This window comes from Scophthalmus maximus, chromosome 6 (assembly GCF_022379125.1).
Source record: "Scophthalmus maximus strain ysfricsl-2021 chromosome 6, ASM2237912v1, whole genome shotgun sequence".
Lineage (NCBI taxonomy): Eukaryota > Metazoa > Chordata > Actinopteri > Pleuronectiformes > Scophthalmidae > Scophthalmus > Scophthalmus maximus.
In genome coordinates this window covers 21,444,645-21,467,412 of record NC_061520.1, presented here as the reverse complement: position 1 = coordinate 21,467,412, position 22,768 = coordinate 21,444,645, and the positions used below count along the sequence as shown (strand labels likewise).

The window sequence follows — 22,768 nt, the reverse complement described above, 5'->3', positions numbered from 1 at the left end:
TTTCAACACCAAGTGTCATTTTTTACATGTAGTTAATTATGTTATACTGTATATCTAATACAAGTGCCTGAGAGACACAGAAATTCAAAACTAAGACAGTAGAAACAGTGCCTGCATTTTTGTTCAGGGTCAGTGTTATTATACCAAGCATATGTCTGCATCTCCAATGCTTTAGAAAAGAAGAAGCGGAGACTGTAATGCATCTGAGACAAGATCGAAGGAGATGGTGATTATAGATAATGGACTGTTACAGCAAGTACAGACTGCATCATCATTCAGCAAAAGGCAACCCTGCTATAATCATTCAAATGTTTCATATTCTCAGCATTTTCTACTGTGTGTGGTATTGAAATTATTCATCAATGTGTCTGGTTGGATTTTAATTTGAAACAACAGAGGTAGCTTTTCTTCATCTCTGTCAGTACAATGACATGAAACATCCATCTGTTTCCTCCGCAAAAACTAGTGAGACAGTAATGTGTCGAGTTACCATCGGTGTCTCTGCAAGGTCCGTAACTCCGCCACAATGCAAATTCAAATCTCAGTGGCTCGCCGTCTCCAGAAGTGGATTTCCACTGGGAGCCCAGAAGCTCTGTTTGTTTCGGAAGTTGACTGACAGCTTTGAGGTTTGTGGCGCAATCAAACGATCTCTCTTTAGTCTCCCCTGACAACACACCCGTTCTCCTGCATGGTCTCTCTCTGCCCCTCCTCTCCACAATTATTGTTGGGATGGAGACAAATATTCTTCAGTGCAAAGGAAAAAATTGGACATTTCATCAACCAATTGAAACATTGTCTCTGTGTGTAGGAGCTTTTTAAAAGCATTGTAAAATAATAGCTCAAGTATATGTATAGACAATATATTTGGGCGGAGAAGAAATATTACCTTAAAGACTAATTTAGATTTTAAAGGGGAAACATTGTAATTTTTAAATTATTATACTACATTACACTATAATGTAGTTATGAAATGATATAAGCTGATTGTGGGCAATTGTTAATATATTTGTCTACCACCTATAACTACTATATAGTTAAAATATCCACAATTGGTGTACATGAATAACATATTACAACACATTTGTAATCATATTTGAAAAGAATGTGAAATGTGCTATATATTGATAAACTAAAGGTATTTATTATTATTTACTCATGAAAAGTGTACGTCTGTAAATGTTTATAAATGCTTTATAATATGTTTAACTTAATGTTGCTTTATAACTGCAGTTTATAGTATAATTTGTTTTATTAGTCATTCAATTTGCCATTTACTCACTACCAAGTATGTCGTACTTGACAAATATACTAATAAACATTTAAAAAAGCCATAATATCTGCTTAAAGACACATGATAGTTTGTTAATAATCAATATATGCTCATAAATTACTTAATAGCAATAGTCCCTGGATGCTAATATTATTCTACTGTCAATAACTAATTTGCCTCAGCGTACAAAGGGCATCAAGAAAAACGGATGATAAAATTGATTAAACACTGTCAGACTGCTGCTTTTTCTTCATTTGCAGAGATGTCAGGAGATGCTGCGAGAAAAATGTCAGTGAATGTCACTGCCTCTTCAGGGAGACCTGTGTCCTGTGCTCGGAATGATGGACAGAGGTGGGCAAACCAGCTGCGGTCTGGCATTTGTTAAACTCGCACATTGAAGCTGCTACTTTGAAAAAAACGTCGGCATCATTGTATCTGCAGAGAGCGAGCGAGCCCTTTCTTCCGAACTCAGTGTGCAGCCTAGTTACGGACCGGAAATCAGCTCGCTGGGACGGCCATCAAGGAAAGCTTTTCAAAGCTTGTCCCATCCCAGTGGCTTGTTGCCGTGGCAACCCCTCCCTCCGTCCACCTGCGGGTGCCGGCAGCCAAGTGAGAGAAGTCCCCCGAGCCTGAAATACCACTGACAAGGTCAACACCCCGCGGGTGGGAAACCACAAAAACATTAGGTGCGCTTTCCCAGGTGCGGAGCACAAAAAGGCTCCGTCTTTGCACCGCAGGTGAAGTAGAAGCGTCTCTGCTGGGCGCCACGCTCCTTGTTCTCCTGCCGTGCTCGAGTCGAGCCGTGCAAAATGTCACGGTTGAAATGAGCGCGCGCGCACTTTCATCTCCATTTCATGGATTAAATGGAGTCTAATAATTATTTACCTTCACTGAGGTCAACTTTCAAGCGCGGTGGTGAAGCCTACGTAGGCTTACTTTTTCGTCTGAATTCTGAGCTCTTTTTCCAACATACTGTACCTGCTGCAGACAGAAATGAATCACAATTGAATCTCAGGCCAGAGAGAAGGCAGGAGACAAGTCTGAGCCAGACCGAGATGCTCTCCAGCCACTCGATGCTTCAAAGGTTGAACGCCTGCCGGATGAACCGAAAAAGCGGCTAAGCCCAAAAACACGACTTGCAACACAGAATTTCAGCTCCCGCTTCTGTTATGGTGGGAAGTTTATAGAATACGATTCTCACTGACCACTTCATAAGCGTTCAGTTCTCAGTGAAACCTAGCCTTTCCCGCACAATGGTTTCTTGAATTCAGACAGAGGTAGACAAAAAGCAGACTGTGGAGGGATTTCCTTATGCAGGACTCTCAGAAGGAAAATGGAGATACAATTTAAGAAAGTCCAGAGGATGTGACATTAAGGCTTGCTCCAAATTAGTGATGATGATGATTTTAAAGTCCGTGCCCCATCTCAAAGTTGACAGACGGAGCAACCTACCAAACAGTGTGTGGTTTGGCCTTCAATCAGGTATTTGCCGCGTGGTGTTTCATGAGCAAGCACTGTCGAAGTCAGCGTGTCATTTTTTAATGCTAGTGTTGGCTAGAGAGAACATTTATTAAATATTTGTCAGCCATAAATAAGACAGACGTTTGTCTGATAGCGGTAAATACCACGGTGACAGCAAGGCAGGGGAAACCAAATGGTAATCTTATAAAACAGATTTAATTCAATGCAAACCCTTTCGTACTTCATTAGATTCATAGATATTGGCTATTGAATTATTTTCATTAAAAAGCTATCATTGTAAGTCCTACATAGGTTTTCTTTGTTAAATATAGCGTCACATAAAACCTGAACTACCTTCATATTATGGAAGTTGGCTTCCGAGAGAAGCCCTCGCATTGGAATGAGCGCTCGCAACTTAATCCTGAAAATAATACCAGCAACTGTGCGTGAACCACAAATGGCTATATGGTACGGTTCGGGTTTGACTCCCACTCAAGGGACAAGGAAAATTGCATGTGATTACACAAATGACATGCACCAGCTTCACCCTCTACGTCACGATGACGATGACATTTGTCTTTGTCTTTACTGACAGGTGCTTTTTTTCCACATTTGGCCATCTACTCTTTTTCAATCTCACTTTGATACGATGTTTTCTTGCTGAAGGTCACGGTTAACACATCAGTCACTCTGCACATATTCGGTGTTGTTGTTCATGTACTGTATTTCTTCAGCACAGTACACTAATGCACCTTTCAGATAAAAACACAACAACTATTACATGTCGCTGTCGTGTCTCCCCATAACATTGTTGAAACAGTCATCCAACATTATAATCCACACTCTGGTCCTGGTTGCGGGTCTTTTCTCCGGTTAAGTTACTCGGTATGTTTTTCCGAAGTAGCGCGCACTTCTATCCTTTTGTTTTTAGCTGATCCAATTCCCATGGTCATGTGACGCGACTCACATCACCTCTCATCAATAAATTGTCAATTGTCACAATAAACACAAACAGCCTGTTAATCTCCTTCTATAAGGTGCGGCAAAATTATAGTACTTCTTATATTATTATAGTGGTGGGGACAAATTTGCCCATTTCAAAAAGTGGTGGGGACATGACCCCAGTGGAAATGACACCTATGGTTCCAGCTCTATCTTTGAGGTGTAAACTCTACCTTTATTTAGAAAACAGAAAATACAAGAGCCTCCTTCAAAGCTAAAGCTGAGTACAGTCATTGGCAATGAAAGTGGACAAAGAGGAGCAGAAAATATTTCACTGCTGTTTGTGATTCACGCACACACTTGGCTTTTTATGACTCAGAGTCCCTGGCTCCTCGCAACCTGCATCTGAACAACGAGATGAGCTCCGCTCTGAAGGAAGAGACGGTCATCAACAGAGGGTCGTCTCATCATAGATTTTCTTTCATCCAAGCAAATTAGAAGCCACGCATAACCAAAGTTATCATGGCTCTGTATTCGATTCGGTGATTATTCTGGTGCAGCCTCAGTTATTTTCAGTGTTGTGGGGAAGAATGAGAGAGTGTGACTTCACAGCTCTTCCTGAGAGCGGAGGCAGCACCTGCGGGCCCCGTCCTCTTATCAATATTACAACCTCTCCAATACAAAGATAGACCTATACTACATGCAAAGGCAGCTGAAGATGAAGTGGAGTCGGCACTTACTGAACGTCATAGCACAGGTGTGTGAGCGCAGCAAAGGCACATTGAGGACATGTGTGGGACGTCCCACACATGGCCATAGTCTTTTAGCAGTGTGAACCCCCCCCCCCGACCCTCTGCAGTTTCATCCATCCATCCATCGTCTACCGCTTTATCCATTTAAGGGTCGCGGGGGGGGGGGGGGGGGGGGGGCTGGATCCAATCCCACCCTGGACAGGAGGGCCTATCGCAGGACCACATACAGAGACGGACAAACATCCACCTACGGTCAATTTAGAAAGTGCTAACCACTATGCCACCGTGCAGCCTGCAGTTTCATAATGAACAAATTATTTCTCCTCACTCCTCAGTGTCTCCCTCACATGGCCCCCATCACAATAGCAACACGTCTGAACAGGGCCATGATGTTTTTTTTGTTTTGTTTTTGCAAGAGTGTATTTTCCAGGCACAATCTGAAGGCATGCAAAGGTAAACTCCATACATCATCCACAGCCGTGTGCATAGCGCACCTTAATCATTGCATATTGGTTTTTCTATCAGAATGCAAATAGACCATTCCAGGAATCGATGGAAACGCGTGTGTAATGGCTATTTAAACAGATGCAGTCTCCTCGGCGTAGGGGCAATGAGGCAACGAGTTTCACCAGTGTCTACAAAACAGGAGAAAAGTCTCTTTGAAGCACTCTTCAGTGCGTGTGTGTGTGTGTGTGTGACATCCCTCTACGGTTTTGAAGAACAGGATTCAGAGTTGAAGCAGGTTGGGTGAAAACCATGAAGACATGTAATTGGGTTTTATTTGAGCTCTTATAGATGAAAATAATATGTCTGAATAACATGGAATACAACAACCAGCAGAGGAAGAGGTTCCTTTCACCTGTTGTCGTTGTTGTTTATTATCATTGCAATGTGATTATATATTCTGTACCATCTGAATAAAGGAGACATCCACAATACCAGCATGGGAACATAATGCATTTTTAGTAATTTAATTCATGAGTTAAACACATAATGAATTTTTGGACGGATTGTTCTGGTGTTCTCTCCCAGGGCCCAATTAGAGAGCTTTGCTTTTTGCCTGCAGCACACTGTAGGTGTGAATGTGTGTTAAGTCTCCGTGCCGACACAGACGCTTGAAGCTCATTTCCTCCTGCTTAGACGTAGCCCCCACACGTTACAGTTGCACCTTTATTCAAACTAGGAATATAAAGTGCTCTGCAGTAATGAAAATCAAAATCCATGGGAGCAATAGTCTAAATTCAGATACAGAATATACAAGTGTGCAGAATAATCAAAAGACAATTTAAACAAGAATACACGTCCCTGTGGCAGTTAGGAAAACATTTTTCCAGGCGCAACATCCCACTCACTGTCATGAAGGTAACGATAATAATAATAATGGCACAATCCAATCAAAGGTGGCCTCACTCCATTACTCTATTGATCGACTGCTTATCGAAGCAGTTCTCTTATATTGATTGCGTGTGTGTGTGTGTGTGTGTGTGTGTGTGTGCATGCATGTGTGTGTGGTGCTGGATCTGACTTGAACATGAGCGACAATGGTTGTGGGTTCACTGCTTTTTTTGGTTTTTACTGGGAAGAATGCGTGTAACATTTATGATATGGAAGAGTGTCTCCCAAGTTCTGAAGGGCTGAGACTAATGATCTGGTTCATACTGATCTGGTTTACCGCATTGGTGCGGACAGCAGCTGCAGAGTTACAGGACAGTTCTTCAGCCATGCTCGCATCTAGATCTAAGCCCCAGGGATGGCACTGTCAGTCTTACATTCTGTCAGTTTGTCAGTCTATTGTTTTTTTTAATTTTGAAGTATTTCAATAAATATATGATGGACTGACATTACATTTTGTACAGACATTAAATCCTCATTTCATCTGCTGTAGTGCTGCAATGGGGCTCAACGTTTACCAGTTGTCCAGTACAGACATTCATGGTTCTCAGAGGATGAATCCTAGTGACTTTGGTCGATGACTTTTCCCTGAATTCCCAGTATTTCACACATCACTATGTGACAAGTCTCAACAACTATTGAATGAATTGTTTATGTTTATAATATCTATATTGGCTACCGCTACAACTACAATCACAACCGCATTTTGTCTGAGGGGCAAAATCGAGTTGCTTTTTAAACAATGAACAGCGTTTTTCCATTTACTGTGATGATGACACAACATTAGCGCTCATTGCGATGTCCGCTGCAATCAGTCTCCACAGCGAGTGGCACAAATTGACTTCTCGCAGACGGGGCCCGCTGCGCGTCTGCGTGCAATGCTGAGGGGTCGGATGTCTGGGAAAAAATGTGGAGCCACTGTGGTCTGCTCGATCATGACTGCTGAGTGGATGAAAATGAGCCGTGACGCTGCACTGAGGACATGGGAAACATACATGAGATAGATGATGCGAAACCGTTGCCTTATTCGTACCTCTGTGTCCCAGGGGGTCCGCTAATCCTTTAGGGGATCGCATCCTCTGTTGTTTCGACTGACAGGTCGAAAAATATTGTTTAACACTGATTTAAAGAGCATCGGCTTGAGTTTGACAAGGTAAACGCGAAAATTTTTGGTGCACATACCTAAATACAAATAGATCATCTGGGGTGAGACTCATTTTATCTCTCCGCAGTACAAGGGCCTTGCTGCGAAAGTGTCCCCTGGTTATAACCCCCATTTAAAACACAGACACTGACCCAGTAAGTCAGCTAAGTGGAAACAGACAAAGGGCATCGATCGGATCGGAAGAATGGAGCCTCTTGAGAGATTCAACATCTTTACAGGGAGCCCGCTCGGATGGCTTGATTCGTGGGAGCTCTGCACTGTCGGCTGGAGGTTATGCGCCGATGTTATTCTCTTTTACTCTTTAAAACATTGTCAGACTCGTGTCGCGGGTGTTTAATCCTCTTGGGAGGGAAATGCAACTCCTCGCGATGTGATGTGACATAACACCCGGGGAATGGATGCAAACTTTTCCCTTTCCCGCTGAAGACACAACCCAGATGTCGGTGGGTGTTAGTGGGGGGGGTTTTGTGAAAGGGTCTTCAGTTAGCCAACTTAGCTTAGAGCACGATGTCTGCCAACAGCTTTTTACACAGTGACCTCAAAACGGTGAAAATGCAAAGTTTGTCTGGTTTCCGGCCATTTGGAATCTCAGCATGACACAATTTTGAAAGTCAAAGCCCGACAAAGTACGAGGAACTTATGCTCATCCGAGCAGCACTGAAGAAAGAGGGTCACAGGCCGGAGAGACACCTGCCTTGAACTGTGTGTTTGTGTGTGCGTGATGGGTCCCTTGTGCGTGTCCTCAGGAAAGATGCGTTGTGTACAGGAACAGCAGTGACAGTGGGGTAGAAAGATTTGGATTGGCAAGCTGACAGGCCGAGTTCACACCCAAAAATGTTCCATTGCCATTGCACAGTGACAAACTATGCCAGGTCAAAATACCTGGCGACAGCTCACCGTTGCGGTGTCACCCGTGTGGTGTGTTGATCATTTTGCAACCAGATGTAGAATTGGGGGTGGGCCAGACCGAGAGCTCGTCCACTGCGCGCCCAGCTACACCTGCAACCATGCACCGATAGCGCGGACCAGCTGTCCATCCCGCTGTATCCACACAGCGGCGCTTTATCGTCTGTTTGCCTGAGAGACCGCAATTTACAAAATGAACATCGTGCTGTAATGGAGAAGATTTGAAACTAGCGATTTAGACCATAAACTTCTCTGGAAAATGTCTACTGACATTATAAATCAAGTGAGAAGTAGAGTCATTTTTTCTCTTAGACTTCTGTAGAAGTGGACTACATTTTGCAACCGGTGGAGTCGCCCTCCGCTGGTCATTCCAGAGAATGCAGGGCTCCAGGCACTTCCGCATTGGGTTCATTTTCCGGACCCGGTGACTACGTCGACTGTTACTGTATATACAGTCTATGGTGAGTCACCATGTTTATTGTTCACCTCATGCAAATCCTTTAGTTCAGCATGGTCTGAGCTCTCTAGTTTGCTCCCTAGAGGTATTTCCAGTAACACATGTTGTACACATGTAAATTTACCACGCAAGCTGGCTGTTTATGCAAAACTGTGGTTAAAAAGCAAGTACATCTCCCGCCTATGACTGTCTTTCTTTAATGATGCTCTGAAGCAGCATCTGTCATACAATTCCATCTTTGCATGCAAGTTTGTTTTGTTCCTTCTAATGTCTGTTAACGTAATTGTCAACAAACAATATATTAAAACTGTCCGTTTAGGGAACCAAAGGTTTATGTATATTTCTCCTTGTGGCCTTTTAGTCTTGTCAGAAATAGGATCGCCTCACGCGTGATCGTACGTTAGTTCTCGAAACGAGTCAAAATTCCCAGGATAGAGGGATTCTGCTCCTGAGACAGAAAATATTTCGGGAAAAAAACATCAATCCCTCGTGCACAGTCTGACAAATGAATCGTACTATCACTGCAGTTGCCTGGCAGCAGAGCAAAACCAGGGGCCTCATGGGATGACTGCCGCAGGCTGCACAATATGGGCTGAGGTCGTCCAGCTGTGGGCCCTGAGTTTGTACACACTGAATCTTTACTGGGGTTTTTTTGTTAATTTGGTCGAATCGTTCTTCCTTCCTTCCTTCCTTCCTTCCTTGGATTTCAACATAGAACCAAAGAGTTTTTCCGCTGCTCCCTTTTTTTTCTTTATACCCTGTCTTTGATGGCCTTCTCATTAGAGCGGTCAAAAAAGAGCCCCTTCGAAATCTCCGGGGTCAACTCACCATAATTGTGCTTATGCTCAAGCTGACGAAGGCAGATGAGGGATAAGGTTGACATGTCCTTCGTTCTCCAGCGTCAGACCAGACACCGAGGGCATCCGGTGGGCCGCGGCGCAGCCTTCCTCACAAGCTGGCAGAAGCATCGCAGCCAATTTGAGGCCTTGTCAATCAGCACGGTGGAAGAGGGGGAGCTGGACTGTTGTTGATCATCTCCCCGGAGAACATGCTCCGTCACGCCGCTGGTTCATTAACTCCGCAGCCGATATTAGTCCAGACTTGCAGTTCAGCTCCTCAGTGTTTGTTTATGTGTGTGTGCGCGCGTGTGTGTGTGTGTGTGTTCTCATTAAAGCCAAAGGATCCCTGACAACAGTGCCCATCAAAGACCCCCGACAACCTGCCTCATCTGGAGCAAGGCACTGGAAGCTGTTTCATCCTATTGTCAGCCAACACAATGGGAACCACAGTGTCAGGACAAATGAGGTTCTCCATGAAAGGCCATTTTGAAAGTTACAAGACACATGTTGGGTTATTCAATTAAGGAACACACCTTAAATTATCATGACATTTTAAAAAATATTTATGGACTTATAGCAATGAGAGAAAATATATGTTACTATCAATCTTTTTCACAGAATCCTCATATGATCCAAAGGGGTTTCATTGAATGTTCTGAAATGACTGTAACAACTTGTTCTTTTGACTTCATATCTGTTATTGTTAGAATTTTTTTATACATTTCCAATGTATTTACATATTAACCTTTAATTAAGTTAGCTTTTACAAAAAATATGTATTTCTCATTATTCATCAACAGCTCTAAACCACGAGTTTGTGGATATATGGCAGAGAGACCAATATCTTTTTATTTCTTCTCGACAGGCATCTCCCATGAAATTAGACTTATGTTTAGCTTTTCTAACTGGGTGGCTGAAGAGACAGTAGTACTGGTCTGGCAGGTGGTTGGTCCACTGCTTTGGTCTCAGGGTCAATGACAAATAAAGCTTTTAAAATGGACGTAAAATTGTTTTCTTTGTCATTTTTGGACAATTTCTCACTGTCAAACAAGTCTCATTTGTAAAATGGGTAGTATATAGTAGCACTTATAGAGTATCAATACTCTTGTATCTTGTTTGTGTTCTGTATTTGTAATAATTTAAGATTATTGGATTCCACTGGCCATGTAATTTGTATCTTAAGGATTCAAATGACCTTTAATGACAAATAAATAATGCAAATATAAAAATTAATGCATTCAATACAGCAGCTGTTCACTTCATATTTATCAATATTATCAAAATACTAAGTTATTCAATATTACTTAGTATTTATTGGTTTAAGCAAATGTTCTACCTGGTGTCAAGTTCACTTCCAACATCAGCTCGTGCCTAAGTTTGCAAACTGGAATCTAGATGCAGCACTGACAGCACGATGAAGGCTCAAAGGAAAATACTTGGTCACTTGTGAAATGCCAGCGGACAATTTGACCTCCTCCCCATCTGTCTCAGATAGCCGCCAGAGGATAAACCACAATTACACATGACACTCACGTTACGCATGACGACAGTGTAGCGCCAAAGACACAAATGTGTCCCACTGGGGGGAAAAAAGTTTGACATTCTGACAAAATTGATATTTATACGGAGAATAAATCGAAACAGCAGCTGTCTCTGACAGTAGACACCATTCCAAGGAACACGTTTGATTTGTGTATATCTGAACTTCAGGAATCCCGACTCTCCCTTGAGGCCACGGCCGGGCAGGTTCGTCTGGCCTGCTGAAAAACTCACAGGAACCCACAGGTCAAACTCGCAGGGCCATGTTTTCAATGTTGCCAGTCAGGTGGCTGTTGTGGGGCCCATCATCTTTTTTTTCCCAGATGCACTGTGAATACCGGGTACTTTTCCAATCTTGGCCTGCCATCTGCAGACAACATTGCATTACTGCAGACGTCTGAGCGCGCTATGCCACCACTCGTGCTGCTCGGGGACGATTGCGATGAACAAGGAGAAGTGTGACGGCAATTCTTTGACAGAGAAAGGCATCGTTGAACAAAACGGGATAGGTTAGAAATAAACGGAACAAAAAAGGGGTGAGGCCCCGCACGGGGCTACTTTCATGGTTTTCCGACAAGTTGTGCCGTTTCCCGCCTCGCTTGAGTTTAGATGGAACAGTTGTACACACCGTGCTGCTATAGTGTTGCAACGCGTGTGCTTTTCCTACTTTAACAAGTCTGCTGAGAGAAAAAACTAAAAGGCCTGTTACAGTTGTGTAATGACTCGAACACAACACTGGGGGGAGCTAGTGTTTTTTTACACTACCGGAAGTTGCGGCTTTGTTTACATCCATAGCCAACAGCTCAGCTGCTCCATATTCTTTTGATAAACTTACATGGTAATAGAGGTATGGACGTGGCCGTGGACGGCAGCGGTGGTGTGGATTTGAGTCGCGGCCTGGAGCAGGTTCCCGTTTTAATAGAAAGGAGCTCAGCCGTGCGGACATCTCCTGAATTCCAGGTAACGTGGTGACGTTAGCTCATTCCGTTACTTCCGGGTTCTCAAACCTTTGGTTTCAGAAAAGTCCTTGTGAAGCCACTTACATGTGCTTACAAGTGCGACGTTATATAAGTGTGGACATGCTCGACAAAGGTTATTGCTGATGTACATTAATATCTGTATGTGACACAGACTGCAACAAAAACCAAGCCATTGCTGTCTCTCTGTCTCTTTGTCTCTTCCCCCCGTGACTCTTAAATGGATAAAGCGGTAGACGATGGATGGATGGATATTATTAGATATTAGATATTGTTAGTCTGCATCAGGGCAACTAGTTGTGCCAACTGAACTGGCAACAGAGCATAACTTCATAATTCATTATAAGACTGATACCATGTGTTTATTATTTAAAAAAAATAATAATTTAATACCATAAACAGACAATGTGTTGCTTTTTAAAATACTCTAACCAAATCACAGAGAATGTTGTCAAAATGATTTTGTTTCTTTGTTTAAATAAACTTGCCATCGGACTTTAGTGGACAACTGTTACTATCTCAAACATATCTTCTGTGCTACAGTAAGTTTCCTTATCAGCCAACATGTACAGTGGTACAGTATATCAGCTGTGAAATAACACCGGCTGATATATCGACCGGGCCGATGTTTACATTTTTCCTCAAGGTTGTGAATGATGAAGCTACTGCGATGTTGCTGTTATGTATGACTGACGAGGTGTTCTCTAACAACGCAGAACGAATATTATGTGTTGGGTTTTTTTTCTTTCCAAATTGTTATTCGAGGCCTCGCACTGCCACCATGCAAGATGCCATTTACGGTATTGCTATACAGCTAGATAATAGAACATTCAATTGACATTTGATAGGAAGAAATGTCATAATAAGATAATGATAGTACAAAAACATTTTTGTAAGTTGATTTTTCAAACTTTCCAACTTGAACTTTGTTCATAAAATACCTGCTAATGCCCGATAAAATCATTCATCTAAATCTGCTTGGGGTGATCAAGTGTATCAAATGAAATGTGTTGTTTTACCAGCAGATGGCAGCAAATCATCACAGGACAAAGCCACATCACCTGCCTGCAGTATAGGGAAGAAAAAGGAAGCTGTCTCTCTTGGACCTAAAAAGCAGTCCTACTTTACACTTCTGGCTCATGATGCTCTAGGAGACCTTCTTGACTGCATTTTACACATTTCATAGATTTAGGTCATGCAGCATGAATTGCTACATGTGTGTAATTAAACTATAGTTTGGGGCTGTTAAAGTATGTTGATGGGTTTTAAAGTAGGCTAAAATGCATTTTCTCTTCATTTTAATTAGGGTTGCAACTGTTGCAATTTCTTTTTAGTGTTGATTGATTCTGACTATTTCTCAATTAATAGTTTGGTCTTTAAAATGCCAGAAAATAGTGAAATGATGCCTGTTACAATTTCCCAATGCTCTATGTGATGTTTTCAGACGTCGTGCTTTTTGTCCAAGTTTCTAAAACCCAAAGATAATTTGTTTACTGTCACATGATAAGATGCTAAGATTAGCAGCAAAAATCTAACTATTGAGACGCTGGAACCAATTCATGTTCCGCATTTTAGTTGCAAATGATTTTTCAGTGTCAGGTTGAGGTTCTGCCAGTCAACGAATTTCTTTTAGTAGGCATGTAAATATTTTGCAAATGTTATGGGGATTCTTGCCTAATTTTCTTCGTGAAACATTTCTACAGTTCTACTTTGACTCCCCTTTATTTTTCAGTATTCCCCCGATAACGTTGAGGGACCAGGATGCACCGTTGATCCCAGTGAAGTCACCCTTCCTGGATGCTGCTGCCGTTCCCGTTCCTGCTGCTCTGAGGTCTGCTCCTGCCTGCAGACTCACGGGCAGGCATACGACAGCGCTGGCACACTGCTGGACCTCAGCCGAACAGACTCTGGTTACTGTTCACCTGTGTTTGAGTGTAATGCCCTTTGCACCTGCGGTGACACCTGCTCTAACCGTGTTGCCCAGAGAGGACTCAGACTCGGCCTGGAGGTTTTCAGCACCAGGAATAGGGGCTGGGGTGTACGGACACTCGAGTCAATCCCACATGGGACATTTGTATGCGAGTATGCAGGAGAGGTCATCAGTTTTGCAGAGGCCAGACGCAGACAGCTTACCCAGAGACCTGAAGAAAATAATTACATCATCGCTGTGAGGGAGCACGCGGGTACGGGCTCCGTTGTGGAGACTTTTGTGGACCCGGCTGCGGTGGGGAACGTAGGCCGCTTTCTCAACCATTGCTGTCAACCCAACCTGCTCATGGTGCCTGTCCGTGTGCACTCTGTAGTTCCTAGACTGGCGCTGTTTGCCGGACGGGACATCGGCGCGCAGGAGGAGCTGACGTTTGACTACTCGGGAGGATACAGTAACCAACCTCCCGTAGACCCACCGTCCACACAAAGTGACACTGCCGTACGGGCCAGCAGGACAGATGGACACCAGAGGAAATCGTGTCACTGCGGCGCCAACAAGTGCGCCCAGTTCCTCCCGCTGGATTTGTCCGTTCTCAATTGAAACGATCCAAAATAAATTTCCACATTTGGTTTGTTTGTTCATTTAGTTATGTCTGCTTTATTTTCAGTTTCCCTGAACTCCTAAGCCACTCGTAGAACAAGACAATGCAACATGTTGCTGGCTCCCTAAAAAACAATCAGCTGGATGAATGATGTCTGTGCTCATCATCGTTTCCTTTTTAGTCCTCCCAGTGTCTCTAGTCTGCCACTGTCGTAGTGCTGTTTATGAGTGATGCAGTGAAGACTAAATCTGAAGTCAAGAGAAAAACAATTTGTTTTTCTTTGAGAGTAACCTTGTTTTTGTTTTTTTGACATGTCTGTCTGTTCTTTCACATGTGCAATCCATTTCATCTGTTCAGGGGAGCTTGTTCTGTGCAGAAGCTGTCCCTCTGGGTTCACAGTCTTGTAGCTGTCGTCTTGTCTTGGAGAATAAGAGTCCCATTTCTCACACAATACACATGGATCTAGAAGAAGTGGGGGGGAAATCATTTGCACTGGAAGACATAGCAGGTATGATGTTTAATAGGTTTCTTTTAATAGCTACTGTATATAGGCTACAGCATTGATCTTTACACCTTGACAGATCGCAGATCATTGTGCAAGAGAAGACATCATGATCGTGTCATTCCACAAAGCAAAATCCATCTTTTTGACATCTCTATGTTCATGCGATGCAGCCTCCACATTTTATATGTATATTCTCAGCGTCTCATCGCACTCGAGCCTCAGGAGGGGTGGGACCAATTAAAAAGGGCCAGGGGGTATTTTCTATATAGAAGCAGGCTGTATTCCCCTGTCAGAGGAGGGGTGAAGGTGTCCCACTTTAGTGTGACCGTTCTGAAAGCAGGACCTCCTCCTCTCTGCTGCCCCATTTCGAGTCTAGACCTGCTTTTATCCTATTAATATCCACATCTGGGTTAATTAGGATGGAGACCGTGTTTCATCCAGAATTGAGATCAATGCTCCAGCCGTACTGGGGCAGAGAAAGTGATGGTGATGGGGAGATGGAAGCCCTCTGCTGATCGGAGACCGCTGTCGAGTTGATTGGTTTTTTGTGTCGCCCAGTGGGGAGGTGAATGGCACAGGGTGTTGACCTGTATGTTTTGAGGATTACTTGGGATTCTTTCCTTTCTGCTCACATTGGGCTTTTCTTTGCACCTGAAATGATTTACACTGAGATTAGAAACCAAACCAAATGGTTTGGCAATTTGGAAAAAAATGCACATTCACTCTCTTGCCCTGAGTCAGACGAGCGTATCGATATCATTCCCATGTCTGTACATTAAACAAGATCTGTTAGCTTAGCTTAGCACAGAGACAGAATACTAGAAAAAGGCGGTCCTGGGTTTGTCCTAAATTTGTAAAGTCTGCCTTCCAGCTCCTATGAAGCTCACTAATCAACACTTTAATTAAGAAAAAAAAAATCTCCATAAAGAACTTCATGTAAAAACAAAATGCTGTTTTATGAGAAGTTATTCTGCTTTTCGACCAGACACTGTCGCCTCCTTTAGTCTGGACTGGTTGCGTGGTAATGTCACATTTATGAGAAGACATCAATAACAAATGACATATTAAATGTTCGTGATGGGTTTTAGAGGTGACCTTTTTTCATTGGTTGAACAAAGCCAGGAAAGCCGATTTCTCTCAAGGAGATAGTAGCTTTATATTAATGGCATAGACACTACAGCGGTATTGATCTCCTCATATAACTAATTTAGAATATTTCCAAGTGGTAGAAAATATGGAGTTTTTACAGAAGATACAGTATAGAAATACTTTACAGCTGTGGAGGAATGTGTCTGGATATGAGCTGTTGCCTTGGAGAAAAGTAGGGCACAGATTGTGGAGGGAGAAGCCAAAGGATAGAAACATATGGAAAGTTTTGGTAATTTACCTCTGCTAACAGTAGATTCTACATTTAATTTGAAGACAGGAAGCCAATTAATAATTTGAGTCTGTGGTCCTCTTTGCTGTGCCTTTCATTAACAAACCCCTTTCATGTCTATGAGAAGACACCAATGTCTACATACACATGACTTGTGTCATTTTGGACTGTATTTATAGATCTTTATGGCAAATGGCCACGCGTGCAGGAGGTGATCAGGACATCATGGTAAGTCTGGAGGTGCATGAGGGCTGTTATCATATCCTGACTGTTGAAGAGCCGGGCTGCGAGTGAATGGCTCTGTTCCAGGATGGTCTCCTAGCAACCACTAGTTAATCACATGAGGTGAACTTCCCCGCCGAAAGGAGTCTGTTATGTCACTTTGTGATTGTATTTTGAGAGCGGTAGCAGAAAGTCTGTTTGGTCTGGCGTCCCCCCAAAAAAGTAATGGTCTGAAATGAAAAAAGAATAGTTGTAGGAGACTGTGATTATTGGGTGTAGCTTGTACACACTTTCTTATTTGGTTGAATTGGAATACCCCTAAAAATATTGTATAATGTGGCGCTAACATGATGAACTTTTATGTGTAACATTTGCTGCACTAAGTTCAAAACTCTGAACTAACGTTAATGAGAAATGTAATGAGCATTCATTTTCACGAAAAAACTGAGCAATTCTTTTAAAGCGAATGAATTGAGGTCATCGTAAAAAAAAATGAATGGAAGAATCCCATTCCCCTGTGTTTTGTTCTTTGCAGCTCCACTTTGATTTAGGCGGATGAGACTTTTATTGAAATGTCTTGACAAGTGTAGCCCGAGGGGACAAAAGACAAAGATGCGCCACGTTCTTATCAGAGCCGTGCGTCACGTTGATGAAGGAGCGAGACACTATTGCTGTGACCAGTGATAAAATTACAACTGGCTTGTCCAGCTGTTCAAAAATGGAGCACCTCTCTGATGAGGGAGCAGATGTCCTTGCCTCGAATCCTGCAGCCAAATCCAAAAAAAAAGAGAAAAGGAAACAGCTATCTGCCAGGCCTCAGCTGGCAAAGGCATTTCAGAGTCCAATGTCAAACATTTCTTTTCATAACTCTTGACTTTGTTATGATGTCGGTTGATAGGAAAAGATATTGGGCCACTGTCAGACTAATTGGATTTACAACTGTCAGTTTTTTTGTGTAGAATACTATTTAAAAAAAACAAAAAGAATTAGATTTTCTCATAGAAGAACTCAACTAACCTTATGAATGAGTTCTTTATACTTGATCAATGAACTTACTGAATGTGTTAATCATCCGGTTTCTTTGAACCACACTGTGCCATACACTTCTTTTGATGTGTTCCTGCCTCTATCATATTGACTTTATAAACAAATTAAGCAACTTTGAAGCGAGGTCATTGCAACAGCCTCCCCACTAAAGTCTGGTTGTTCTTCAGAAATTCAAAGCTTTTCGACCGGTGTGCCAGATGTTTTATCTTTTTCGTACATACTCTGTACCTGTTCCAACAGTAAAACGGGGTAGGTCTTATCTTGCGGCTTCTCCTCCGTGTCAAAGCGGGGGTATGTCGCTGGGGTTTTGCACGATGACTCCTCCCGTCACAGACGCAGTGGGCTCAGCAGGAAGTTCTGAAGCTCAGGAAGCAGCCAGCTCTACAGCTGCTCGCGTCGCTCACCAGACCTGCACATACATACGTGCACACCCAAACTACACGTACAGCGCGCAGCTTCTGAACTGAGCCGTTTGGAGTGCACGCCCGCAGTGTTGAGCATACAGTGTGCTTGAAGGAGGATGAGTGCAATTTAGAAGCAACATGCTGAAGATGCATTATAAAAAATGTATCCAAGGTATTATGATGGGTTTAATCATAAGATTCATATTGATTTAATCACTGTCTGATCGCACTAAGTCTAAGTGCTTGGTGGGGCACTTGACAATCGGGGGTTCCAGTTGCAGAACACACCCATTTGCACGTGTCAGGCTGAGACTAATCATGTGTCAGCTATTACAAACCTTGTTCAACAGCTCACTGACAAATAGTCAATCCCAAGTGTTTCTGCACAAGGTAAGCCGTGACAATCCCATTACCAGTTCTGTCTTCGCCTTTGCGACATCCTGCAGGCTTTGTGTATATTCTGGAAATATGCACTGCACTATTGAGTTGGAGTAAAGTTGCGACAGCACTTTTTTTCTCATATTAGATTTGTTTTAATGGTTGGATATGAAAAGAAAAAGTCTACCAGCATATAAATATAGTGTGTGGCAACTTTAATTCATCTGAGGATTTCTCTTTAAGCTATACTATACGCTACGTTACATATGTACACACCTTGATTTAGGCAACCAGGTAGGTTATAAGATGCAGTGAGGCTGGGATCCATTCTACTGAGCCGAAATGGATTACCTGCAGTTAAAGCCGCTTACAGAGCGAGTTCTGCAGGTTCAATGGGTGAGTTCAGATCCACATGCCTCCTTGGATATTGTTCTCCTTCAGTGGAGCGACAGTTTGCGAAACTGTCCTGCATCAAATCAAACACCGGGCAGATGATTTCCCTTGACATATGTGAATGGTCCGGCATGATGATCATGCCGTAACCAAGGGGACGTGTTTCTCGGCTCTGCACACAGTGTTTGTGAAGAAGGGGCTAGCTGGATGTGGCTGCAGGTATTTCATCCCTTTTTGTTTTCTATTAATACCAACAGAGAGATGGCTCGGTGGGAAATTTCAAACGGAATCAAAGATGCCGCACAGCATCTGAAACTTATTTTTTCCAACATTGGTAACAAGTTATAATACAAAATCACAAGGCCTAATTAGAATATCTCTCAGATGGTCTAATCAGCCCATTCCCATTGGGGATATGCAGGTCATTATAGTAGCATAATTGTCTTTTATTTTTAGTGAGGTAGATCTCCTTCTACCAAAAACCTGTTGTCTAGCAAGAAGACAAGCGGTGCAGCCTCTTTTTCAACACGAATATCAACGAAAAAGGCTACAAGCTTTTTAAATGCGTAACACAATAAGTCGTCACTATATTCTTGTCTTATCACCGCACGATGGTTCAGCTGTGTGTTCTCCATCCCACTCCTGTCTCCGTGGTCGATGTGGTCTGCAAAAGAGGAAGAGGAGTCTACTCTGAGATGAGGAATCTACTGGTCCATGTCTGACTTTGTGTGTGCGTGTGTTCGTGCGTGTGTGTGTTTGATCTGATTAAATTAAAGAAGGGTAAACCTCTTAAGCTTTGATTGTACAACTTACTCGACTCAACGGGGACCTTGATGTCATCTGCAGTCTGCGTACGTCACAGAGCGAGAGAGAGAGAGAGAAGATAACGGACCGGCGCGTTCGATGGCCCTGTTTTCACACTATGCCAGAAGGTCCGGTGCTCAGTTAGTGATGTCACAGTGTGTTATTACACCGCATTTGTCCACACCACATCATTCAGCTCTCCGGCTGTGTAATACTGATGCTGAGAAGGCCTTGACTCACCGTTTCACACAGTCAACATTGTCAACGGACACCCGTTCGGAATCAGGGACTGTGGATGGGAGATTGCTGAGGTTAGAAGAAGTCCCATCACTATTCTACATTTAGCTTGAAATCGCTAATAAGTCGTTATCTCTGGCTTTTGCTCCCGGCAGTATCATGCCTTCAGTGGGTCACGGTCCCAGATCCAGGAGATCGGTTAGAGGCCAACACTTGGTTTATAGAGATATAGAATCACAGAGCCCCACATCTCTGCTAATAAGACAACAGACTTGACACTTATTCTCCGGTTTGAAATCAAGATTGAATATCCTGGCCAACGTGAACAATGAGAAAACCAGCAGACTCTTTATTGCTATCATGTTTAGCTCTTCTCTGATATTTCTGATGAATGTGGGGATCGGTTTGCAGGCATGGCCCACACACACAAGACTAGCGGGGCCTCAGACGAAGAAAAAAAAACTACCAGCCATTGTGCCCACTCATCGCTACCAAAGGGAAGGCCTGGATCTGCACATGAGAATACGAACACATGCACAGTGATGAATCTCACAATTTGTGCACCCACACAGATGGTCGCTGTGTTTTGTCAGCCCTCTGTGTCTGGTGCATTCCAAGCATGCAGATGCTGCATCCGTTCTGTTGTTAGTCATTTGTTAATTCTGCTAGAAAAAGGCGGCCCCTTGTTTCTAAGTAAGCGACAAGTCAGACTCTCAGGCACTGACCAGAGAATAAAGAAAGCGTTTATATTTACAGAGCAACAAATCATTGCTGAACACAGTAGCAGTTGTGTACACAATGTATGTATGTATATATATATATATATATATATATATATGTATATATACTGTAGTCAGTCATCTGTACACTGTATCCATGACAACTGAGTAACCAGTGATCTGTAGTCAACTTCAATTAATGATAAATTTAACCAAAGCCTGGAAATATTTTTAGTGGAAAAAGATCAATTTCTCAGATGAATTTGACAGCGTCACATTTAGACGTACAGAGAGGAGAGTGTCTGCCAGTACAGAGAAAAAAAGCAAAAAAAAGCATGATAGTAAGAGATGTTTTTCCTCAATTCATCATACCAGGGCTGATTTACGGAGCAAATTAAAACATCGATCACAATGTACAGTGGTTGGTCTTTTTTGTTTGGGCTGTATGACATAGCAACCTGCAGCTATTTTACATCAAAATACCTCACTCTGTCCTGTGAAAAGCAGAGTACGAATGTAGAAGATTTGGAGAAGCACTTTTATCGTAGTGATCACATAACACTTGTGCATCCCCACTTACTCCACTCTTGTTCTGGTAGCTAAGAAACCACATTAACAGCTAATCAGTGGGTTTGCCACTGCACCTATTTTAGGGATGGAAGTGCTATTTCTTCCCCCTGTGTCTCTGTTTCAATTAAGTAGAATATTCAAGCTTTAACAAATTTGCAAATGTAACCATCTACTGTAGGCTTTAATGGAGAAATTGGAAGGAGGCTTCATTGCTTGAGACTGCGAGACTATCTATCCATCTATCAAATCTATCTGTCAATCTATCTATCTATCTATCTATCTATCTTTCTGTCTATCTGTCTGTCTGTCTGTCTGTGAGTTTATATTGTACAATGCCTCTGGAGTCTGAGACTGTTCTAATTCATGTGACCGAAATAATGATTTTAATGGCTCAACTGCACATAAACCAGATCACTCAATGTCGTGATCTAAGTTGCGACTAGGTTTTTCAAAGTTTACACTGCAAACTTGGAAACCTGCTGGTCCATGGGCCAAAACCACACGATTTGACCTGTCTATGTGGGTATGGTTTACAAACCTTGCAATATTCTTTGTCGTTGTAACAAAAAATCAAATCAAAAAAACAGAATAAGGCTCAAAAGGTGTGGCTTCATTACAAACCCAGGAATCTGACTGCCAATAGCTGTTTCTGACAGGAGACTGCACACTCAACCGACGTCTCTCTTGCATGTCCATTCACACTTTGACACTCACAGCATGACCCCCCTCGTTGTAAGGCGGTGTGCGTATGTGCCTCTGTTTTTGACAGTATATACATCAGATAATGTAGACACTGACAAAAACTGCTAGTCACATGGATTTAATCATTCAGAAGCTGTTAACCACAGTCGTACACATGAGTTAATCATACATGGGAAAAAACGGCACGTGATCCTTACAGAGCTGGGGATCTCCATTCTACTCCATTTGTGTTGTATTTCTGTTAGCAGTAAATTATGTAATATACCGAATGTTATAAGTCAGCTTCTTGCGATTAATATAATTTTTTAACATTACATTACATTCATTTAGCAGACACTTTTGGGGCTGCAAGTGATGTGGTGGTTAGCACTTTCACCTCACAGCAAGAAGGTTCTGGGTTGGAATCCCGGTTCAAACCAACCAGGACCTTTCTGTGTGCACTTTGAATTGCCTTGTTGTTGAAATGTGCTGCACAAATAAACTTGCCTTGCCTAGTATTCTTTTTATCTAATTTTATTAATAATAAATTCAGGTAATGAGTTTTCAGTCTGCGCCTGTTGTTTATGGATCATAGTACTCACCTTCTAATTGAGGTGTGTGTGTGTGTTTATGATGAATGATGAATGAATTAAGTGATCAAATATAATGCTGAAGAATAGGCTTCTAATACTATTATGATTATTATTTGTATTAATAATCATAATAATCATAATAATACACGGGACAACAGAATTGCTAAAAAAAAGTTTTGCCTGTCCAGATGTCTCGTTGACCCAGACTTTCACTTTCGCAATTTTTTTTTTAAGAAACTACATTACCCAGGGAGCTGTGCGGGCGCCTTATAAGCGGCCACGAAAAGGGGGCGTTCCCTCGGCGACATGTGGAGGAGGTAAAGAAGCGGATTGTTGCCGAGGACGCGCTGAGCCGTCGGAGACAACGCCGCTCTCACCTGGACCCTCGCTGCCATGGACTTAGCCGAGGAGAGCGCCGTGGACATTATCCCCTGCTGACCCGCCTCTTCCACACGTCTCCCTCTCTCCGCGTCTCTTTGAACGCCTTCTTCTTCTCCTCCTTCTCCTTCTCCTTCTCCTCCATATCCCTGCCAGGTAAAGTCCGCATCTGTGTGTAGTTCGCGTCGCCCGCGAGCATCCCCGTCGAGGAAGTGGCCCACGCGCCCA

At 42.8% G+C, this 22,768-nt stretch overlaps 2 protein-coding genes across 9 annotated transcripts in view; both read left to right on the top strand.

Annotated features, from left to right (window-relative positions):
• Positions 1 to 11,495: 11,495 nt before the first annotated feature.
• setmar (SET domain and mariner transposase fusion gene) lies at positions 11,496 to 14,269 on the top strand. Its single transcript, XM_035630822.2, has 2 exons — positions 11,496 to 11,683; positions 13,433 to 14,269. Exons 1-2 carry the CDS (start codon positions 11,573 to 11,575, stop codon positions 14,228 to 14,230), a joined length of 909 nt encoding a protein of 302 aa, XP_035486715.1. The 5' UTR covers positions 11,496 to 11,572; the 3' UTR covers positions 14,231 to 14,269.
• Positions 14,270 to 22,453: 8,184 nt separating this feature from the next.
• The window catches only part of itpr1b (inositol 1,4,5-trisphosphate receptor, type 1b), an 82,357-nt gene continuing 82,042 nt past the window's right edge, over positions 22,454 to 22,768 (top strand). For all 8 annotated transcript variants that reach the window (XM_047332702.1, XM_047332701.1, XM_047332699.1 and 5 more), the window contains exon 1: positions 22,454 to 22,696. The gene's annotated coding sequence lies outside the window, so the exon portion shown is untranslated. The remainder of the gene's footprint in view (positions 22,697 to 22,768) is intronic.